Genomic DNA, 22,342 nt, shown 5'->3' on the forward strand with positions numbered 1-22,342 from the left:
GGGGGGATGGGCATGGAGGAGGGCACTTTGGGGATGAGCACTGAGTGTTATGTAGAAACTAATTTGACAATAAACTATTTGTAAAAAAAAAAGATAGTAAGGAAATGTAATAAATGACTTTATATTAAAAAAATAAATAAATAAAAACGCAGACTGTGATTCAGTAGATCGCAGCGGGGTGGGTGGGTGGGTGGACACTGCTTTGTACCAAGCTTCGTACTCAAATTTGACGGCACACTAGAATCGCTTGAGGAGCTTTTAAAAAATGCTTAAGCCTGGGCTTCTCCTCCCCAAACATCACAAACGAGATTCTTATTCATTTGGTCCAGAGTACAGTCTGGGCATTGGGAGAGTCAAAAACTCCCAGGTGATTCTAAGAGGCAGCGAAGCCTGAGAACCACCGCCGGAGACCAGCCCTTCTCCATCTTTAGCGCGCATGAGCATCACCTGGAGGGCTTGTTAAAACGCAGCTCGCGGGCCCCGCCCCCAGAGATCCGGAGTCTGCAGATCTGGGACGCGGCCCCAGATTTTCGTGTCTAACAAGTTCCAGGTGATGCTGACTCTGCTGGCCGTGGCCTTGGGGGCCATCTGCTTTGACACTGATGTTTCTCAGGTGGGAAACCAAGATGAAATGACTCGCTCAAGGTCTTTCCATACCAGCTCTCCGGACTCTGGGTCCAGGGCTATTTCCTGAGCCAATCCTTCCCACTTCCTCTTCTGCGTCCCGCCTGCTTCCCCAGGTCCCCTGCGGAGCCGCTCTTCACCAGCCCGAGCCGGTTTTCGGGCGCTACGGCTGGGCCAATTTCCGTGCTGTGGGAGGCCCTCGCTGAGCTGCCGGCACCGAGACGGTGCCCCTTGAAGGCTGGCAGGCTGGCGCCGCCGCGGCAGATACACCGCGCGCGGGACTCTCGTGCGCCCCTCGCAGACGCTTAATTCCCCACCGGTCGGTAGGAGGCGGAGGCCTATACAGGGAAAGGGTTGCCAAGGCAACGGGGGCCCTCCCTCCCGACCCACCCCTCCGGCACCCCGCGCCCCTAGTGACCCGCAGCCTCCGGGGCGCGGGCTGAAGAAAGGGATTGGTGAGCGGAGGGGCGGGTTCGGGAGCCGAGAGGATAAAGGCGCTCGGGTTTCTGCCCGCGGCGCCGTAGGACCTCTGCCGCGTGCTGCTCCCGCGTGAGTTCCCGCAGCTCAGCATCCCTGGGAGGCTCGGTCAGAAGGTCAGTGCGGAGGTGGCCGGACCTTATCCCGGCGGCTGTACCCCGGGGCAGATTCCCCCTCCCCACCCCCCTCCCAACCCCCCCGGCTCCGGCTGGTCCGATCTGTGTGCCCCGGGCGTGAGCGCGGGTCTTCAGCAGTCGCCGCGCAGCTGGGAGCCGGGGGTCCGGGGCGGGGACGGGACACCGCTCGAGTCGTCCGGACGCGACCCCAGACCTCTTCCACTTTGCAAGGGACACCCTCCACCAAGGAGTAGAGAGATTGGCGCGGCTGTTCTCGTAAAACCGGTTTACCCAGTCAACTCCGGGAGAGGATGGGACCCCACACCCTTTGCGCCGGGAGCCAGGCTGAGGCCCAGAGACCCGTGTGCGGCTCAGCCCCGGCGTCTTTTGGGGTTCCCTCTACCCGGCAAGTGTGCCTGGGAGGAGGACGCCCGCTCTACAGAGCCGGACTGCCCTCTGAGACCCTCTGTATCTCACGCTTTTTAAAAAGCTCAGGCATTTTTTTCTAGGTCATTTTTGGCTTTCGGATCATCCCCACAGAAAGTCCAGACTTTTCCAGCTCGTTGATGGGAGTCTTTACATTTAGCAGTTACTAAGGGCTCTTCCTAGATCGCGCTGTTAAATCCTCTCAGTAATCTAGTGTGGTGGTCCCATCATTGTCCCCTTTCTAAAACTGAGGAAACTTGAGGTTTGACAAAGGAGTGTACCCAGGCTCACACAGCAAGAGACAGGCGGTGTCCCGAACCCCTTAGGCTGGTCGGTGCTCTCCTGGGGAGGGGCGGAGGGAACCGTGCTGGAGGGGGTTGGGAGACCTGTGGAAGGTGTCCTCTGCGCGACCATAGAGATGTTTCCTCTTTGTCTTCTTGGGTACGTGATCGCATCTCTTTTCTTGTGGCGGAAGGAGGGTTTGAGACTCAACGAATCTGGTTTCCTACCCCTTCTTGGTGATTAGTATTTGCCTGGCCTTGGCCAGGTCAGTTCATCCTGCAAAATGGAGAAAAGATCTCAGCTTCAGGGTTACGGGAGGACCAAGTAAGAGTTCAGGAAAGCAAGTGCTTCATCAATGCTCAGTAGTTATGAGGTGTCTGATTTTTCCTTGGGTCAGTACTGTTAAGAGTGCATATTTAGTATTATTTAATGAGGGGAAGACTTAAAGGAGAGATTGCCTTGCAGAAGTGTTTTGTAAGTGTTCTTGGTCCTTAAAGCAGGCTGAGAGGGGGAAATAAAGGTGGGCGCTGTCAGCAGTTTACTGGAGCAAAAAAGAGGTAATGGGCTACTAGGCTAGGGCACATCTTCCATGAAAGCAGTTTCACAGAGGGCCAGGGTTAGGAAGCCCCACTTTGAGGAGTAGGGAATGAAGGCTGAGAGCAACCAATGGGTCCTGGAGACCCCTGAGACTGGGAGAAAAGATGAAGCCAGTAGGAGAATAAAATAGATTTCAGCAGAGGGAGAAGAACCGAATCGGGAGTTAAGTGGGAGAAGGGCTTGGGAGTTTGGATGAGACTGGAGTTTGGTCGGCACCAACTGAACTGTTAGGTCTGTGGAGACAGCATTCATCTCTGCTGGGCCAACTTTCTAGCTCCTCAGCAATATATGTATGTGCAGATCATTTGTTGGAGCTAGAAACTTTTTTAAAAAATGAATGTAGGGGCGCCTGGGTGGCTCAGCTGGTTAAGCGCCAGACTCTTGATTTCAGCTCAGGTCAGGATTTCAGGGTTGTGGGGTCTAGCCCTTTGTCAGGGTCTCTCTCTACTGACAGCCCAGACCCTGCTTGGGAGTCTCTCTCTGCCCCTCCTCCGCTTGCACGCAGTGCTCTTCCTCAATTTATTTATAAGCACTTTCTTAAAAAATGAATTTAAGTTTTATTTTAAATTGTGGTTGCAACCACAGAGTGTAAAATTTACCATGTTATCCATTTTTAAGTGTACAGTTCAGTTGTATTAAGTATAGCCACGTTCCTGTGCAACAGATCTGTAGAACTTTTTCATCTCACAAAACTGAAATTATGTGTCAATTAATTAAATATTGATATTCCTTCCCCTTTTCCCCCCACCCCTTGGTAACTACCTTTCTACTTTCTGTTTCTGTGATTTTCATTACTTTAGATACCTTGTATAATGCCTAAGAGTGGAGTCATACTGTATTTGGCCTTTTGGGAGTGACTTATCCATTTGACATAATGTTCTGGATCCATGGATCATAATCCATGTTGTAGCATGTGGCAGGATCTCCTTTTTCAAGGCTGACTAATATACTGTTGTGTGTATATACCACATTTTGTCTATCCATTCATCTGGCAGTGGCTGGTGACTTTTACCTTCATGCTTTACTGCTGGAGATACTACTTAGTATGTTCTTAATTACTGTCCCCATGGCTAAGAATGATTAGGGCTAGAATCGAGGGAGATCACAAGGCAGCAAGCACATGAAAGGAAATGTATGGTGTACCCTCAAGGAAAAGGCTGATTTTGTTGGTCTTAAGTGTTTCATATTACAGTTTCTTTTAATAATCCAGAAACAGAATTCTCCATCTTCAGACCAATCACAATTGAAGTAAGTTTTTCCCCCAAGCAACTGAAGTAATTTTTTCAGAGAATAGGGGCATTCTATATTTTTTGTGTGGTGTAGGCAAACCCCTGATATTTCCTGTTTTCTCCTTCTGGTCTGTCTGTTCCACATGGTGTTTGGTGAGTACTGACATGCATCAGGTACTGCTAGGAACTGCTCATAAGAATTGACAACTTTATGAGAGAGACAGCCATATTGTCTCCTGGCACCTAAAACCAACATGTCCAAATCCAAACTCCTTGTCTTCTCACCTGACTTGCTTCCCCAGGGAGCCCATTCTTACTGTAGCACACATTAGAGACCTCAGTATTATCCTCCTTGATTCCTTAGCTAGCCCCGCCATATCTATACAATGACCAAAGCCACTTGAGCTCTGAGTCTTTATCTATATTACCCCCACCCTCTTCCTGATATCCCTGCTGTCCTAGAGTTCTGTGGTTCATGCAGATAGGGTACATGCCAGGAGATGGAAGAAGTGACATATTAACCACCCTGGAGAGGCCTGGGTTTGGGAGGTACTCCATTATTTCTGGGGAGGAGTCTTGTTGACTTTTTTTTTTTTTTTTTTTAATCCCTTTGCGGTTAAAGTAAACCAGGTGTTTGGGAGAGAAAGTCTGTGGACTATAATCTGATCTTTAAAGAGGGACTGAGAATCTTTGATGGTTTCCCTTTATACATGTAATAACTAGGTTGGCAAAGCAAATTTTACTTTAGAACAGCTCTTCTCAAAGTATGAGATAGATTTTAGGGTCCATGAGGTCAAACTGTTTAAAAATAAGACTGAGATGTTATTTACCTTTTTCATTCTTTCTCTGACAAGTGTACCGTGGGGTTTTCCAGAGTCTACATGACTTGTGATGAGCTTTTCCTCTGATGGCTAATGAAATGTGTGCTTGTGTCTTCTAGAATCTCATGTTTCTAGAACTCTCTAAGAGTAAGTAGACTTGGAGTATAAATATGTATTTTCAGAGATGGACTCAGTTTGTTTTTAGTACTTCTACATGCTTACTAGCTATCTTCAGTTATACCTACTATTACCTCTCTGACCTCATTTTCTTTTAAGAAGTCCTTTGAAATCCCTAAGTTTTGTGTATGTGGAAAAAAACCACAAAAAGTAAGTATGCTTATGTAGTCATTTGAAAACTTTTCTAAATTTTTAAATGATACAAAATTATTTTGAAATAAAGGATATATTTTTTATATTTAAGGATAGATTGTTGGCTAAGCAGGGAGATATTAGAAAATTTGATTTTTCTACTCAAAGGTATACCATTCAATCTATCAGAATTCCCTGAATAATGGAAGGGAAGAATTTACTCAAGAGAAGTGGACAGAACTAAATAAGACATAAAAATGTGAAAGATTGTGTCAGTTTTACATATGTTAGAAATTTATATCATGTGTCTTTTGCAGCAGAACCTTTTTTGAATAATATTATGGTCCCAATAGCATTATTCTGAGATCAACCATTCGGAGTCCTCTAAAAGAAAAATGAATTGAAGGGCTTACATGTACCTATGACGAGCTCTTTAAAAGCCAAAAATGATTTGTCACAACTTTCCAAACTAGCAATGAAAAAACTATGGAAGCTTTGAGCAGACTAGGTTATCAAATTGCAGTGACTGGAGAAACACAATAAAGCGTTGTTGGGATGAAAAATTCATTGAAAGGAATCATTAGCGCTGTCACTTTCTGATAATACAGAAGCTTGTCAAATTAAAAATGTAGCTGCAAATATGAAAACTGTATTAGTATCTTAACAGAAGTGAATTTTGCCTTACAAACAGACAAACTTGCAGTCTTGGCTAGATTTATCATTTTGTTTGTATTCCTCTGGTATCAGCACCCAGTCAGTCATCAGAGAGCATCTTTTCAGTAAGTGCTTGGCAGCAAACACAAGCAGTGCCAAAGTATTCAGTGTAGAATAATGTTGTTAAATTTCAGTCTTTATTTGGGGACAATTGCATTGAATTTGCATTGATGGGGCAAAAAACAGTGCTGACTAAAACCAGTGGTGCCTTTACAGGAATCAAGGCAGTAGCGTCAGATGACCAGTAGATGGTCTTCTTCATGGGCTCTCAATAAAAAACAGAAAAGAAAAGAAAAATTTGCCAGATTTACATAAGAATGCCCTTTATATAATAGTAAAAATGTTAAGCTTTATTAAATCTTGACACTTGAGGACCTATCATTTTAGGATGCCATGTGGCAAGTGGATACACTTGTTCCATGTCAAAGTGTAAGGGTTGCCTTGAGGTAAAGCACTTAAATGATTGAATTGTGAGCTGAACCGCCACCCCCCCCTTTTTTATTCAAGAAATAACTGAAAATCTAGGGTTATTCATACTTGGATGGTTGCAATACATTTTTCTTTTTTTTTTTTTAGTGTTTATTTTATTAAAAATTAAAAAAAATATTTATTAATTTTTGAGAGACAGAGTGTGAGTGGGGAAGGAGCAGAAAGAAGGGGGTGGGGACACAGAATCGAAGCAGGCTCCAGGCTCTGAGCCGTCGGCACAGAGCCTGATGCGGGGCTCGAACTCAACAGACCATGAATTCATGACATGAGCCCAAGTCTGACTCTCAACCCACTGAGCCATCTAGGCACCCCAATGTTTATTTTTGAGAGAGAGAGTGTGTGTGAACACAACAGGGGAGGGGGACAGAAAGAGAGGGACAGAGGATCCAAAGGGAGCTCTGCAATGATAGCAGTGAGCCCAATGCGAGGCTTGAACTCATAAACCATGAGATCATGACCTGAACCGAAGAGGGATCCTTAATTACCTGAGCCACTCAGGCGCCCCTTGAATTCATTTTCTAAAAAATGAACCAAGTGAACTTGTCACTTCAAGGAAACAGCTATTGGTGTTTATTGCCAATTAATTTGTATCCACCATTGTGAGCTTGATGGCTTCCCAGTATTTAGAAATTTTCTGATGAGATCAGTATGACTTGATATCATACAGTGAAGTGTGTTAATATTTGGAAGCCCTGCATAACTTGCTGAACCAGTACATAAAATTACAAAATCATTCAGAGGTAAAGGATCCATTCAAAGCACTAGATAGACCAGTGGGTTTTAATGTAATGGGGTCCGAAAGGTTCATTGATAACGGTTTCAGATTCTACATTGCAACTAACTTTTAAGAAGCTACCGTGTGTTGAATTTTGGATAGTGATGAGTATCCAGAAAAGGCTTTTATTCTATTTATTTATTTTTTTAAATTATATTTATTTATTTTGAAAGAGAGAGACAGCACAAGTCAGGGAGAGGAGAGAACCCCAAGCGAGCTCCACACTGCCAGTGTAGAGCCTGATGTGGGACTCGAACTCTTGAAACTCAGGTGACCTGAGCCGAAACCAAGAGTTAGATGCTTAACTAAGCCACCCAGGTGACCCTGAAAAGGCTTTTAAAACACTGTTCCCTTTCCCCACTCTTTCACTGGGTGTTTGAGTTTTTTATACATACTTCAATTTAAGTCACAGATTGGGTGCAGAAGCACATGTGAGATACAGCTGTTTCCCATTAAGGCAGATGACAGAGATGTACAAAATGTAAAACTGTGGCACTCTTCTCACTATATTTTTTTAAAAATATGGTTATTTTCATAAAAAATGTTTATATGTTTACTGACTGTAAATGAATTTTATGTTAAACATTTCTCACTTTTGCTTTCTAACACAACAAACGTTCAATGTAACCCACATAGACAAAAGCTCTTTGTTGTCCTCAATTTTTAAGAATGTGAAGGGGTCCTGAGACCAGAAAACTTGAGAATTGCTGCCTTAAGACTATGCAGTTGAACTTGGCCATAAGTAGCAAGGTGATAATCTTCACTTGGAAAAGCGATATGCTGTAGATGGTTGGCAGTTTTCTGTCCGTGCATCGTTAATCAGAATGGTCCCATGATGGTGACAATAGAAGCACTAAACTAGTTGACTCCCTGGCCCATGGCATATAGTGAGAATGTGAGCTTCAAATGTTAGCTGTTAGTAGTAGTGAGATAAGATGAACCAACTCAGTTATGAATTGTCCACATTGTTAACCTAAAATGTTTTATATTCATTTAAGAATGTGAGCCTCCTCTGTTTTCCCCTTGTGGGGAAGGAGATAAATGGAGTTGCAAGTCTTTTATATCTTCAAGCTTTGCTTTTTCCCTGACTTCAGCCTCTTTCATCTTTATTTTTATTTCTTTAATGTTTATTTTTGAGAGAGCATGTGCGAGCGAGCGAGCATGGGGGAGGTGCAGAGAGAATGGGGGACAGAGGATCCAAAGCCGGCTCAGAGCTGACAGCAGAGAGAACTTCAGGATCATGACCTGAGCCATAGTTGGATGCTTAACTGACTGAGCCACCCAGACACCCCTTCTTTAAACTTAAAAGAAAAAACCCCCACTTTTTTCAACTGTAGCCATCCATTATTTGCTTTGGGGAATAGAGACTTGTCTTTGATATTTAAACGTTCTGCCAAATCTATCTGCTTCTTGGCTTCCTTGCCATCCCCTTGCCCATGCTGGAAAAAGGCTTTAAGGGTCAGAGATCTGAGTCCAAGCCGGGTGTGCTGAGTGGTGGCATCTCAGAGACCAGCATGGAGCACCAAGGAGCAGACTGCAGAATCCCAAAAAGCTTTTCTACCATTTGTCAAGGATGGTGATGGAGCCATAACAACAGAAGCATCGGGAATTGTAACGAGGTCTCTCAGGCAGAATCTCACAGAAGCCGAGGTACAGGACATGATCAGTGAAGTGGATGCTGATAGTAACGGCACACTTGACTCCTTGGAATTTCTGGCAATAATGGCAAGAAAAATGAGACACAGTGAAGAAGAAATTGGAGAAGCAGTCCACGTGTTTGATAAGGATGGCAATGGCTGTATGAATGCAGGGCTTGGCCGTGATGACAAATTTGGTGGAAAAGTGAGCAGATGCTGAGGCTGATGAAGTGATCAGGGAAGCAGATATTTGGTCAAACTATGAAGAGTTGGTACACATGATGACAGCAACGTGCAGGTATTGCACAGTGTGTTCCATTTCTTGTTCCAAATTGTTTATTTGCCCTTTTTTTGGGTCATTTGTCTGTAAAGGGTTTCCCCCTGCTGTCTAACAATATGCATGTAAAGAGATTAGGACTTTATTCCACTGTATTTTTCTTCCCTTATCTTACTGTCATTGTCCTGAAACCTTGAAAAAATTGACCTAGTCACATATGTCATGCAGCTTCCTCTGGATTAATCTAGGCCCTTCTGCACACCTAAATTTAGATGGAGTTGATCAGAGGAAAGATCTGGGTTATGCCTTTTTTTAAAGTAGTTTTCTTTAGAAAGTGTCAGCATGTTGTAGAAGTGAGGAACCGTGACTCAGTGTGGAGTATGGACAGTCAGCAATATGTACTTCAGAGTTGCATTATTGCAAAACGGGTGTATTATCCAGGTACTCACACAGGTTTTTTTGTATTGCTAGTCCCACGCTAGAAACGTTTTTTTGATTGTTCCTTTTTAAAGAGTATTTTTTGAGGGTGCCTGGGTGTCTCAGTCAATTAAGCATCTGACTTTAGCTCAGGTCATGATCTCATGGTTTGTGGGTTCAAGCCCCGCATCGGGCTCTGTGCTGACAGCTCAGAGCCTGGAGCCTGCTTCGGATTCTATGTCCCCCTCTCTCCCCCCCCGTTCCCTGCTCATGCTTTCTCTCTCTCTGTCTCTCAAAACTAGATAAATGTTTTAAAAAAATAAAAATAAAGAGTATTTTCTTTATTTGAGAAAGAGAATCTTAAGCAGACTCCACCATGCTCAGCATGGAGCCCACACGTGGCTCCATCCCGTGACACTGGGATTATGACCTGAGCAGAAATCAAGAGATGTTTAACCGACTGAGCCACACAGGCGCCCCACTTGCTTTTTAAATTATGTTTAGCCACTTGAAGAAAACCTGCTGTGGCACAATTGCCTCAAATCCATTCCAGGTTTTGTTTCCAATTGAAAAAAATTACAATTCACTCCACCCTGCCGCCCTTGCCAAAAAAAAAAAAAAAAAAAAAAATCGGCATTTTTTACCTGGTCTCTTACCTGGTCTTGTGTGACAACAATGGCTTAAAGGGTGATTTCTCCAAACAAAGGCCTTCCTGGAGAGGCCAGAAGAGATGCTTGGACCTTTCCTGTAATGCGGTCCAGAGTGGGGGCCTCTTGTCCAGTCCTGACCACCCCCACAGCAAGCTAGAGAAGCTCCAGCAGAAGGCTGTCCTCTGCTTGGTTGGCAGCGTTAGCTGGGACGAGGGGCCTCCGCGCTTTGAAGGGCTGTGTTACTGTTCCCACCTCAAGGCGCTGAGCGGAGAGTGGTAGCAGGCTAAGTTCAGATCTAAAACTGGAAGTGTCTTCAGCTGGTGTCTACCTCTTCTCCTTGTGTGATGCAAAATAGAAGGTGGTAGAGATCTGGTCAGCTCTTTGTAAGGGGGCAGGCCAACAGGATTGGCTCTGAAGGTTCATCTACCAGCTCTGTGGAAGCCATGGGGCCGTGTGCAGTGTGCAGCAGGCCTGGATTTAGAGGGTGAGAATGAGCAGAGCAAGCGGGGTAGCTCTGATTTACTCTTGTGACATGCTTGTCTGGGTGCGGGGGATGGAATCAGGAAAATGGAAGCCCTGGTCTCCAGTCATGCGTAATTGGACCATCTTGGCCTCCTAAGGCCAGAACTGATTTCATGGTCAGTAAGCAATAAAACTGGTGAGGAAGAGGAGGGAAACTAAAATAAAATGTACGCAATCTGGATGGAAAGGAGAAGATGGCCTTTTTTTTTTTTTAAATGTTTATTCATCTATTTTTGAGAGAGAGAGAAAGAGAGAGAATCCCAGACAGGCCCAGCACTGTCCATGTAGAGCCTGAAGCAGGGCTGGAAGTCACAAACTGTGAGATCATGACCTGAGCCGAGATCAAGAGTCAGAAGCTTAACCGACTGAACCACCCACGCACCCCAAAAATGGCTTTTCTAAATGATCCTAAGGAGATGGCAGTAAACAAAGTAGTTACAGCTTATTAAATATCGCCAAGGGCCTTTTTATCTTAACCATCTGCTTTTCTAGTCGGGTTCATTCTAAAGGTAACATTTGAGTGTTAGCACAGGATCTACAGACCACTGGCTTATTTAACCTAGGACCTGTTTGTGCCTTCTGATGGTGCATGGACACAGTTGTAAAGATTTGAAGGCTTCACTGGAATCCACTGACTTGGTGTTTCTGGCTCTATATACAGTCACCTCCTCCGTGACCGTTCGATGCATTGATGTCAGCATTGTGCGATTTCAGTTCTAAATCTCTGCCCGGCTTTTGTTGCCTACAGCGTTTGATCCCCTTTTCACAGAGCCCAGCTCATGGCAGTCTCTTGACCAGCTTCCCACTCGGTAGCCTCTTTAGTTCACTTCCTGACTCCAAACAGTTTTTTGGTCATGAGCTGACAATCTTAGTGTTCATTTCAGTTAAAGAATTTGTGTTTGGAAGGGTTGGGAGAATAGAAGATTGTGGAATGAGCTCTGCTCCTTTTCTGTTGCAGGGAATTTGAAGAGCAATGCCGGTCGCTGGGGTGCTGCGGCAGGTTGTGGGCCAGATGCTGGGGAGCCCAGCCTATGGCTGTTGGATCTCTGCCCCACTGGCCCAGTTTCTGAGCACCTCCCCCCGGCAAATTGCAGCAGATGCCAACTTCCACTCTGCCTCTTTCTCTGGAACGGAGCAGCCACGTGTCTTAATTACAGGTTGGGGTGTGGGTTTTTGGTTTTTTTCTTTTTCTTTTTTTTTTTTTTTTTTTTTTTTTGCTTTTTTCCACATTTGCAGCTTGATTCTTATTTTCTTTTCTGTGCTGTCTCTGTGTGACTTTGTGTTTGGAAGGTCTGCCATGCCACCAGCTAACATATTCATCAGAAACTACCTTTTCCACTATTGGCTTCCTCCAGAATATTCCAAGCCCTAAATCCTTATTTTGTCATGATTGCCAGTGCTTTGTCTCCTTGTCGTAATTAAGTAAAAATGTTTATTTATTCATTTGGAGAGAGAGAGAGGGAGGGAGAGAGAGAGAATCTCAAGCAGGCTACATGCTGTCACCGAAGTGCCCAATATGGGACTCAGTCCCACGAACCATGAGATCGTGACCTGAACTGAAATCAAGAGTCAGATGCTTAACCAACTGAGCCACCCAGGCCTCCCTCCTTGTTGTAATTCTTTATGGTCTGAAGGGAGGATAGAGAGACCTGGGGACCCAGAAGCCGCTGTGAAGCTCCGTGCCCTTCACCTCTGGGATCGCCTGGGACAAGGGCTCATGGATGGGGAGTGTGCAGGGACTGGGGCATGGACTGCGCATCAGGCACATCTTTTCTTGGCCAAATTATTCAACCTTGACCTGACGCCACCTGTCCCAAGCAGCTGCTGCGTGCTTGCATGTGGGCCACAGAGAAGGAAGGTCAGGACCTGCCTGAGGAACTCGTTGCCAGCATCTCACAACACTGTTCATCTCTTTGCCACCGGGACTCGCTCCCTGTGACCCTTGCTTCATGTACCCCCAACCCCCAATGTCCTACGCTCCTCGCTCTGGGCTTCACCCAGCACTCAGTCCTTCCAGCCCACCCAAGCCCACCTCTGATTTGATAGGCCCACTCTATTTCCTCCTTCCCGCCAGATTGTCTTCCCTTGGCTTCCTACCTTCCTCACGCTGTGTGTGTGCTTCTGTCACTGCCGCCCCCTTCTCTTCTCCTGCTGAGACTGACTTCAGGTGTAGTCGGTTCCCATCTCTGCTGTCCTTCCTGGTTTACCCGCTTCTCTGGTTAATTCCTTCCTGCCTCCACCAACAGCGCATCTTCTAGAACCCGGCAGTGGTGTTAGTGGGCTTGGTTCTAGTATCACAGTAACAAGTGCTTACATGAAACCCCACTTTCTATATCTCCCTGCGTCATTTATTTCTCTCAGATGAAATTTACAGTTGCATTCCCCCAAATGTACCCATAGCCCCCAATCTCTCCACTTCTTTCAATGGCATATTTTGTTTTCAATATTTATTTACTTTTGAGAGAGAACAAGCACGTGTACAAGCAGGGGAGGGGCAGAGAGAGAGAGAGGGAGAGAGAATCCCAAGCAGGTTCCGTGCCGTCAGCCCAGAACCTGACATGGGGCTTGAAGTCACAGACTATGAGATTATGACCTGAGCTGAGAGCAAGAGTCAGAGGCTTAACCAACTGAGCCACCCAAGCGCCCCCATCAGTGGCATTTTTAAGCCTCTAAGCAGGAAGCCCTAAGATTCATTTTTAATTTTCTTCATGGCTCCTTGTTGATTCTGTTGTTTGCCCCTTTTTCCAATGACTTCCTGGTTTGTCTCCCCTTTCCCCTCTCCTGTCCCAGCCCAGCTCTGCTGGAGGATGGGCGTCTGGATAATCCCACCAGAGGCTGATATGTTCAAACTCTTATACTTGACCTTGAGTGTTTTGGCACCTGTTGCACACCAGCGTCAGAGCCCATCCAATAGTGAGGGCAGGTCTGAGAGAATTCCTGGCCCAGGAATCTAGGAGGTTGTCCGGCTTTCTTGTGGTTTTCTCTTCCTGCACCCTTGCTTTCTTTCCCTCAGCCACTTTATGCTGGAAAGAGTTTTGTCTCTGAAACTAATGTTGCCTGCACTGATCTCTGTCGCAGCTTAGAGGAGGTGATTTTGTTCTATCAGGTCAGACTAGCGTTTTCCCTAATTAGCTGAGATTGCCATATGGTCTTCATGTGTCATTGTGTTTTGGGAATTATAGAATCAGTTACATTTGGATTAAAGGTCTACTCTTTTCTTCTTCATCTAGGGGGTCTTGGCCAGCTTGGAGTGGGGCTTGCTAACTTTTTGAGGTAAGACCCCAAAAAGCTAAAATTGAAAATCTGAATTCTTCAGTATGTACAGCTTGTCTTTGGTGCCATTTTATTATATAATTTTTCTCTTCCTTCTTGCCCTTTACCATTTTAAAGGTGTCCCAGCTAAATGGCTGTTTAGAATACATTTTATTTTGCCTCTTCAGATCATATACTTGTAGCAGGTCCGTGGCTCATCCTCTCCCACACTGGTCCTTTGCCCTGTTTGAAAAAGTGTTTTCATTGAACCAGTTATATCCTAGATGCACCTACTCATGTGTTTTGATTTTTCCCTTTAGGAAACGATTTGGGAAGGACAATGTGATTTTATCCGACATCAGGAAACCACCTGATCACATCTTCCACAGTGGTAAGAGATCAATGTCTCTTGATGTCTTGCTTTTGTTTTCAGACTACAGTTAGAGAGGCAGTTCATGGAATCACTGTGTACAGCAGCTCATAACCAGGCTTGTGATTAAAAGAAAGGCATTATTGGGGCACCTGGGGGGCTCAGTTGGTTAAGCATCTGACTCTCCAGGTCAGGTCTTGATCTCAGGGTTGTGAGTTCAAGCACTAGATTGGGCTCCATGCTGGAAGGAAAGCACTTATGAGGCAGAGTTGTGTCACTTTTAAAAATCTCATATTTTGGGGGCACCTGGGTGGCTCAGTCAAGTTAAGCATCCAACTTTGGCTCTGGTCATGATCTCCCCTGAGATCACGTACGGGGTGTCCAGGATCCATGCAGAGCCCATGGGAGCAGTAAGCATTGCCTCACAAGACGACTGTGCTACAGCTCAGAGCCTAGTAAAATAAAATAAAAATCTCATACTTTTGCCCCCCGTAGCTCTGGAAAATGTGTGCAATAAGGTTGCTATTCGGTCAAGTGCTACAAGAACGGGAGAGCTCTGAACTTGAAGTAAAGTTTTGGGCTAATATTTTGGGTATTACCTGGGACAGTATTTTTGGAATCAAAAGTTTGATTCCTGCCTTTTTGAGTGTTTAGTTAACTTCTGGGCCCAGAGGGAAAACAAACAAAAATCAAGTTCTATAATGAGAGATTATAGAATTATTAAAGGGAGCTTTAAATATTTGGAGAAATTAATCCTCATATCTATGTATGGATCTGCTCTTAAATTACTGTGCACTCACACAAGCGCCTCAGACTCCTCTACTCAAGTTTTCTCCTACCTTGGGAACATTTTTACAACGTCTGCGAGTCCTGTGTGGCCCCACATCAGCATTTAGCTTACCGGTACTTACCGTAACACCACATTTGATAATCACCTCCACTAACTGCCAGTACTGGGAGCCTGAAAACCTGGACCAGTACCCAGAAGAGAGGTAGCAACGAAGGAGAGGATGCGACTCGAGGGACCTCTAGGAAGGGTTGAGTGTTACCATGTGGCCACTGGGGGCAACTTGCCACCCAACAAAACGGGCTCTACCTCCAGCCTGCCCAGGTTTGATGAACTCCTGCTCATGGTTCTTCTCTACCAAGCTGTATATTCTTTCAAAAATCCACTTCTATATTGCTTTTAAAATATGTAACTTTTCAACAGAGTGAAGTCACTGAGTGCATGTCCGGGTGGTAGTAACAGGGCCAGCTCTGGAGTCAGCTGCCAGGTTGCAAACCCAGTTTTCCACTTGGTCTCAGTTTTATCCTGGCTAGTTCTTACCTCTCTGTGCCTCAGTTTCCCCCTAAGTAAAATGTATCTCTCTCAAAGGCTGTGGGAGAGCTGTATAGAGAGAAAGCCCGTAGGACAGTGGCTGGCAAGCACAGCTGTTGTGTAAGCATCAGCTATTATTACCAGTCGGGTGGTTGGGGTAAGAAAAATGCTGCATAGCATCCAAGTGGCTTAGTTACCAAGTTGACCCTAATGGAATTCACAAGTCAACAGGAGACAGGGAGAAAGTTCACTTAGCTTTTTAAACCCCAAACTTGCAATGCTGTGGTTTCGCTGTATTCCTCATAGGCCCGTTTATTTATTCTGACATTCTGGATTACAAGAATCTTCGGGAGATCGTGGTAAACAACCGCATCACCTGGTTGTTTCATTATAGCGCTTTGCTCAGTGCCGTTGGAGAAGCAAACGTATCCTTGGCCAGAGCCGTAAATATCACTGGTAAGTTTCTGGGTCCTGCCCAAAATGACCTGTTTGCTGGTTTTTTTACTTCATCGGTTAGAGACTTTTCAGACCGTGATCACGTCTGTTCGTTCCAGGATTGCATAACGTCCTGGATGTTGCAGCGGAGCACAGTTTGCGATTGTTTGTGCCTAGCACGATTGGAGCTTTTGGACCTACTTCTCCCCGGAATCCAACTCCCGATCTCTGTATTCAGAGGCCCAGGACTATCTACGGGGTGTCCAAGGTCCATGCGGAGCTCATGGGAGAAGTAAGCATTACTTGGCATGTCGTCTCAGTGTTGCCTTTTCTGTTTGTTTTTGCCTCCAACTCTTGCTGATTCATCCTTGGAGGGGACTTGTCCCTACCACCTCCCCCTTCCCAGCCCCCGGAAGTGCCCCTAAACTGATTGTGTTTGCCAAGTGGCAGGTCCTGATAGCTCCAGAACTGCTTAGCCCTTGGCCACATGATAACACTCAACCCTTCCTAGAGGCCCCTCGAATGGCACCCTCTCCTTCGTTGCTGCCTCTCTTCTGTGTACTGGTCCAGGCTCCCAGTACTGGCAGTTACTGGAGGTGATTTTAAAACTTTGTGTTCTAGAGAATATCAGATGACTTTGGGATTTAGTTTTTCAAATGATCATTGTCTTTGTACAGCTAATGTTGGTGTCTCCTCCCTTAGCTGATATATCAGTTATTGCTTTCCTCTCCCACTGTCCCTGCCCCCCTCCATGCACTTTCCAATGCTGCACGGCGGGACCCTGCCTGTGGAGGACTGTTCAGGACAATGAGCAGGGACTTGCTTCCAAACAAAGTCGGAAATCCCTAATGTGGTGGGTTGATGGATTATTTACCGTGTTAATAGGTCACCAGAGTGATAATTTTTTGAAGATAAAAGACTCAGGGTTATTTATTAAAGAAAAATGAGTGATTCTTAGAAATCCTACAGTCTCCTTCCCTTTAGGAGTATTTTAATAGAGCTGCATGGAAAGATCTTTCACCGAAAAAGAAGCGTTCTTGTTTTGTTTTGTTTTGTTTTAACTTTGTTCTATTTGATTTAGAAGATTGGTTTTAAAGTAGTTCTTCTCTTTTCTGTAGTATTTTCATTACCGGTATGGGTTAGATTTCCGATGCCTGAGATACCCTGGAATCATCTCCGCGGACTCCCAGCCTGGTGGAGGAACAACTGGTGAGTGTCATTTTCTGTTTCTGTCCCACATAAGATGGGCTTTCTTAGTGCTGTGAAGACGTGAGGGACCAGCCGTCTTTTTAGCCATGTGCTGACAGAGGTCCTGCGTCCCCTCTGGGAGGTGCATCTGGGCAGCTCACGAAATCCTACTGACTTGAACTTGTTAAGGGCCACTTGTCCTGGTGCTCCAAATCCAGCTCAGGATTGGCCACCCACAGTGCTGGAATCCGATAGTGTTTGAGGACATATTTGTCACCTGCAATGTAGGAAGACACCAAATAGGAAATACCAGTTTTTTTAATACAGCCTTTGTTTCATCCTGCAGAGAGCTTTATTTCTTTTTTTTTCATTTTTTATTATTTTTTTAATGTTTATTTATTTTTGATAGAGAGTACGAGCGGGAGAGGGACAGAGAGAGAGGGAGACACAGAATCTAAAGCAATGCTGACAGCTCAGAGCTCGATGTGGGGCTCAAACTCAAGGACTGTGAGATCATGACCTGAGCTGAGTCAGATGCTTAACTGACTAAGCCACCCAGGTGCCCCGAGAGCTTTGTTTCTTAATGCAGAAAGTAGACTGCATGCATTGCATATTTTATTTTATTTGTTATGATTTAAAAAATATTTTAGTTAACATACAGTGCAATATTGGTTTTAGGAGTAGAAGCATTGTATATTTTAAAAGGAGCAAATGTATTATTATTATTATTATTATTAATTTGTACTCAAGCATGCATTATATTTAGTAACCTCCATATGAGGAGCCTGAGATACAATATAAAAGATAAATCTTGACAAAATCTGAGGGATTTTAAAGGAGATTTGGATTTGGCTTGCTTTTGAAAAAGCTTTTGCCCTAACACAGTGCCTCTCCTGGGAACCTTTCAGGATCCTTGGTGTTTGTCAAAGGGTCTCAGAGGTCAACACCATTTTCATATCAACACTAAGATGTTTGTTCCTTTGTCACTTTCCTTTCCAAGAGCACGGAGGAGTTTGTCAGAGGCTGTGTGCTGTGTGGTGGCCCCGTGGCCTGGACGCACAAGGGGGCAGGAGGCTCCAATGTCTCCCGCTAAAGCCGTGCAGCGTAGAGAGTACGAGCGGGAGAGGGACAGAGAGAGAGGGAGACACAGAATCTAAAGCAATGCTGACAGCTCAGAGCTCGATGTGGGGCTCAAACTCAAGGACTGTGAGATCATGACCTGAGCTGAGTCAGATGCTTAACTGACTAAGCCACCCAGGTGCCCCGAGAGCTTTGTTTCTTAATGCAGAAAGTAGACTGCATGCATTGCATATTTTATTTTATTTGTTATGATTTAAAAAATATTTTAGTTAACATACAGTGCAATATTGGTTTTAGGAGTAGAAGCATTGTATATTTTAAAAGGAGCAAATGTATTATTATTATTATTATTATTAATTTGTACTCAAGCATGCATTATATTTAGTAACCTCCATATGAGGAGCCTGAGATACAATATAAAAGATAAATCTTGACAAAATCTGAGGGATTTTAAAGGAGATTTGGATTTGGCTTGCTTTTGAAAAAGCTTTTGCCCTAACACAGTGCCTCTCCTGGGAACCTTTCAGGATCCTTGGTGTTTGTCAAAGGGTCTCAGAGGTCAACACCATTTTCATATCAACACTAAGATGTTTGTTCCTTTGTCACTTTCCTTTCCAAGAGCACGGAGGAGTTTGTCAGAGGCTGTGTGCTGTGTGGTGGCCCCGTGGCCTGGACGCACAAGGGGGCAGGAGGCTCCAATGTCTCCCGCTAAAGCCGTGCAGCGTAGATTGTCACATGAGTAAAACATGCCATTTTTTTCACTAAATTTTCCTTCATTTGGAAAATATGTTCTTCGTATAAAATACCATATATATGAATACATGATGTGTTTACTGTCATTTTAAAGTGGAGTAATTTTTTTTAATTCTCAGTTAATTTCTGGTGCTGTAGATACTGATGTAACTCTCACTGAAGACCTCCTGGAAGGGGTCCTCAGTGCTGTTTAAGAGCTAAAGAAGTTCTGAGACTAAGGCCTGTGAGAACCACGGCTCTAATGCAAAGGGTTCATTCGCTGTTTTATTCTAAGAAGACCCACAGACAGGATTCTCTTTCAGACTATGCAGTCCAGATCTTTCATGATGCTATAAAGAATGGCAAATTTGAATGCAACCTGAAATCCAACACGCGGCTCCCAATGATGTATATTGATGACTGTCTGAGGGCCACCCTGGAAGTGATGGAGGCCCCGGCAGAGTCCCTCTCCATGAGGACCTACAACGTCAGTGCCATGAGCTTCACTCCTGAGGACCTGGCCCAGGAGCTTCTCAAGCACATTCCAGAATTCCAGATCACGTACAAGGTGGATTCTGTTCGACAGGCCATAGGTTGGTACATTGTTGCAAACCCCATGAAAACCAAAGTTAAGCTTCAGTCTGCACTGGGAGTCCCCTGAGGACACAAAGCACGGAGGATAAGGAGGGTCCTGACACCTTCTGCAGAAGGAGCTGCTGTTGGGCCAACAGATGCTACAGTTTGGGGAAATGATATCTAAAGGGGGTGGATAGTTCTATTCCAAATGAACAGCTGGTCAGCATTTCACCATTTTATAGTTAAAACAAGCAGACAGCATAAGAAAACCTCCCTGGGATCTCCAATGCTGGGACTCTGCCACTGTAGCCCTTGGGCACTGTTTGAGTACAAGATTCCTACCTTACACCTTGGTGTCAGATTTTCATGGTGTGTCACAATTCACGGTGCCTGACAGGAGGCATGGAAGAGAATGTTCTAATCCAAGAAGGTGGCTGTGTTTGCACATAATGGCCCCTCTGTTCTGCTCAAAGGATGGCTTTCAAAGAGTGAATTTCTTTGGTGGTACCTTGTACAGTAGACCTTCATATAAAATGTTCTAGACCTTTTTGCAAATCTAGAGCCTGAATAACTTAAGCTTCTCTTCCGTGTCTTTTCCTAGCGGATAGTTGGCCGATGAACTTTGATGACAGCAATGCTCGGAAGGACTGGGGGTGGAAGCACGACTTTGACCTTCCAGAGCTGGTGACGACGATGTTGAACTTCCATGGCTCTGATACCAGAGTTGCCCAGGCTAACTGAAGGAATCCTAATGGAGAGCTCCTATATCCTGGACAGCTGTCAAGGGAAAACCATAACGACCCCAAGGTTATAGACCCTGAGGAACCTAGATTATGAGAGGTGGAAGGACTGATTGGAGGACATTTTGGCAGCTCATATTGAATTGCCAGATTGGAGAATCAAGTTGGCTTTTGCATTTTCAAAGTGCTGTAGGTTTGGTGGTAGAACTTCCCAATCTTTGCTGTTTGGCTAAACTTACCCAAACACACATATCACAGAATGAAGGCTTAAGTCATCATAGTTTCCATTTAGTTAATTAAGATGAAGTGACCATTTTGGGGAAAGTGGAAGTATGTGATGTTTGTCTTTAATTAAATTTAATTTACGTATCACTCCTAAGACTCCATTATTCTCTTGACTAGAGACCAAAGATTACATTTTAAAGACTATCTGAGATGATCTCCTAATTTATAAGTATACTTTGCTATCCCATCAGGACATTAAAAATGTTTGATATATAATCCCATATTCATAATATACAAGAGGTTTTAATACTTCAACAATTATCACTTCTCATTTATTTTTCTGTAAAAAAAAAAAAAAAACCTGTCTGTAGGAAATTAGGATATCAAAGGTGATCTAACTAGTAATGAGTAGCACCTCCTACTTTGATTACCTTCCTGGTGGTGAGCTAAGTGTTGATTACCAAGACTATAATTCTCTCACCTGGCCATGTCAGTCTCCCTGAGGAGCATCTCTCAATATTCAGGTTTCTGGGCTCCAGCCTTTCAGATCGACTCAGCAGAGGGCGGTGGGAATCTCGAAGGGCCACCAGTTACTCTATTCCAGCTATGACCCACTGGGCCAGGTCCAGACACTATTTTCTAAAGAGAACTTTCCTTGTCACAGCCTTTGTAATACACACTTAGGCTAAGCTTTCAGAAGACTTGCTCTATATCCTCTGAAGCAATTCCTATGTAAATATACACAGATTGACTTTTTTCCCAGCTACCTCGGGATACCTGTGGAATCACTGGAGAGAGAAACTCCACAGATTCATCATAAGCATATTGGACAATAGCTGTCATGGACTAAAAGGCTTTTCTGTTATGTGCTTTCTGTCAATGTTTTGTATTTGGATTTTTTTTTTAAGTTTATTTTTGAGAGAGAGAGAGAGACAGTGCAAATGGAGAGGCAGAGAGAGAGAGGGAGATGCAGAATCCAAAACAGAGCCTGACTTGACTGACAAGCCATGAGATTGACCTGAACCAAAGTTGGATGCTTAAAAAAAAAGCCACCTAGGTGCCCCCTATATTTGGTATTTTTAACTGCAGGGTAGAAAAGTGAACTTTTTTGGAGGTAAAACTGGATTTAAAATCTGTTTAACTTTTAACTAGAGAACTTCTAAATAATTAATTGTTTAAGTTATTTTGATAGAGTTTTTGGGAAGTGATTACCACGATAGGTTTAGCTAATATCCATCGTCTCCTAGAAATACAATAAAATGAAAGAAATAAAGAAAAAAATGAATAAAGAAAAAGTTCTTGTGATGAACACTCTTAGGATTGACCCTTAACAACTGTCATCACTCCTACAGCAGTGGTAACTACAGTCATCACAGTGTACATTACACCCTGAGTACTTACTTCTCTTATCACTGGAAGTCTGTACCTTTTGACCACTTGCCTCCAATTTCCCCTTCCGCCATCCTACACCTCTGGTAACCACCATTCTGACTGACTTCTTTTTCTATGAGGCTGGATGTGTCTTTTCCCCCACATGTTAACTGAGGTCATCCAGTGTTTGTCTCTGTCTGACTTATTTCACTTATCATAATGCCCCCAGGATCCACCCATGTTGTTGCAAATGGTAGGATTTCCTCACTTTTTGTGGCTTGGTAAGATTCCATTGTGTATATATACCATGACTTCTTTATTCATGTATCTACCGATGGACACTTAGATGGTTTCCATGTCTTGGCTCTTGTAAATGATGTTGCTGTGGACATGGGAGTGCAAGTGTTTTCAAGTTAGTGTTGGTTTTTTGGATCTATTCCCAGAAATAGAATTGCTCGATCACATGTTAGTTGTACTCTTACTTTTTGTGAGGATCCTCCATACTGTTTTCCACAGTGGCTGCACCAGTTTACAGTCCCATCAACAGTGCATAAGGGGTCCCTTTTCTCCACACCCTTGCCAGCATTTGTTATCTCTTGTCTTTTTGATGATGGCCATTCTAAGAGATGTGAGCTGATACCTCAGTGTGAGTTAATTTGCACCTCCCTAATGACTAGTGATTGAGCACCTTCT

General features: G+C 44.4%; 1 protein-coding gene and 1 long non-coding RNA gene across 3 annotated transcripts; one reads left to right on the forward strand and one right to left on the reverse strand.

The window, feature by feature from the left end:
• Positions 1 to 1,114: 1,114 nt before the first annotated feature.
• Positions 1,115 to 20,425, forward strand: LOC120222034 (L-threonine 3-dehydrogenase, mitochondrial). 2 transcript variants are annotated; one of them, XM_039219720.1, is made up of 9 exons: positions 1,115 to 1,217; positions 11,321 to 11,519; positions 13,593 to 13,635; positions 13,935 to 14,005; positions 15,609 to 15,758; positions 15,857 to 16,029; positions 16,856 to 16,946; positions 19,061 to 19,330; positions 19,915 to 20,425. In XM_039219720.1, exons 2-9 carry the CDS (start codon positions 11,336 to 11,338, stop codon positions 20,052 to 20,054), a joined length of 1,122 nt encoding a protein of 373 aa, XP_039075651.1. In that variant the 5' UTR covers positions 1,115 to 1,217; positions 11,321 to 11,335; the 3' UTR covers positions 20,055 to 20,425. The 2 variants fall into 2 exon arrangements, with proteins under 2 accessions (XP_039075651.1, XP_039075652.1); XM_039219721.1 differs by lacking the exon at positions 1,115 to 1,217 and adding an exon at positions 8,236 to 8,794.
• Positions 1,778 to 12,606, reverse strand: LOC120222035. The gene is made up of 2 exons (XR_005525950.1): positions 12,460 to 12,606; positions 1,778 to 2,201 (listed from the first exon to the last, which is right to left on the reverse strand). It is a non-coding gene; the product is annotated as an uncharacterized LOC120222035 (long non-coding RNA).
• Positions 20,426 to 22,342: the final 1,917 nt, after the last annotated feature.

This window comes from Hyaena hyaena, unplaced genomic scaffold (genome assembly GCF_003009895.1).
Source record: "Hyaena hyaena isolate Hyena2069 unplaced genomic scaffold, ASM300989v1 scaffold_836, whole genome shotgun sequence".
Classification (NCBI taxonomy): Eukaryota; Metazoa; Chordata; class Mammalia; order Carnivora; family Hyaenidae; genus Hyaena; species Hyaena hyaena.

Excerpts from the sequence above, each read along its gene's own strand:
- LOC120222034 (XM_039219720.1), top strand. The coding sequence starts at position 11,336 with ATGCCGGTCGCTGGGGTGCTGCGGCAGGTTGTGGGCCAGATGCTGGGG. Across the intron at positions 11,520-13,592 it reads GCCACGTGTCTTAATTACAG|GGGGTCTTGGCCAGCTTGGA; the intron begins GTTGGGGTGTGG and ends TTCTTCATCTAG. Across the intron at positions 16,947-19,060 it reads GCCTGGTGGAGGAACAACTG|ACTATGCAGTCCAGATCTTT; the intron begins GTGAGTGTCATT and ends ATTCTCTTTCAG.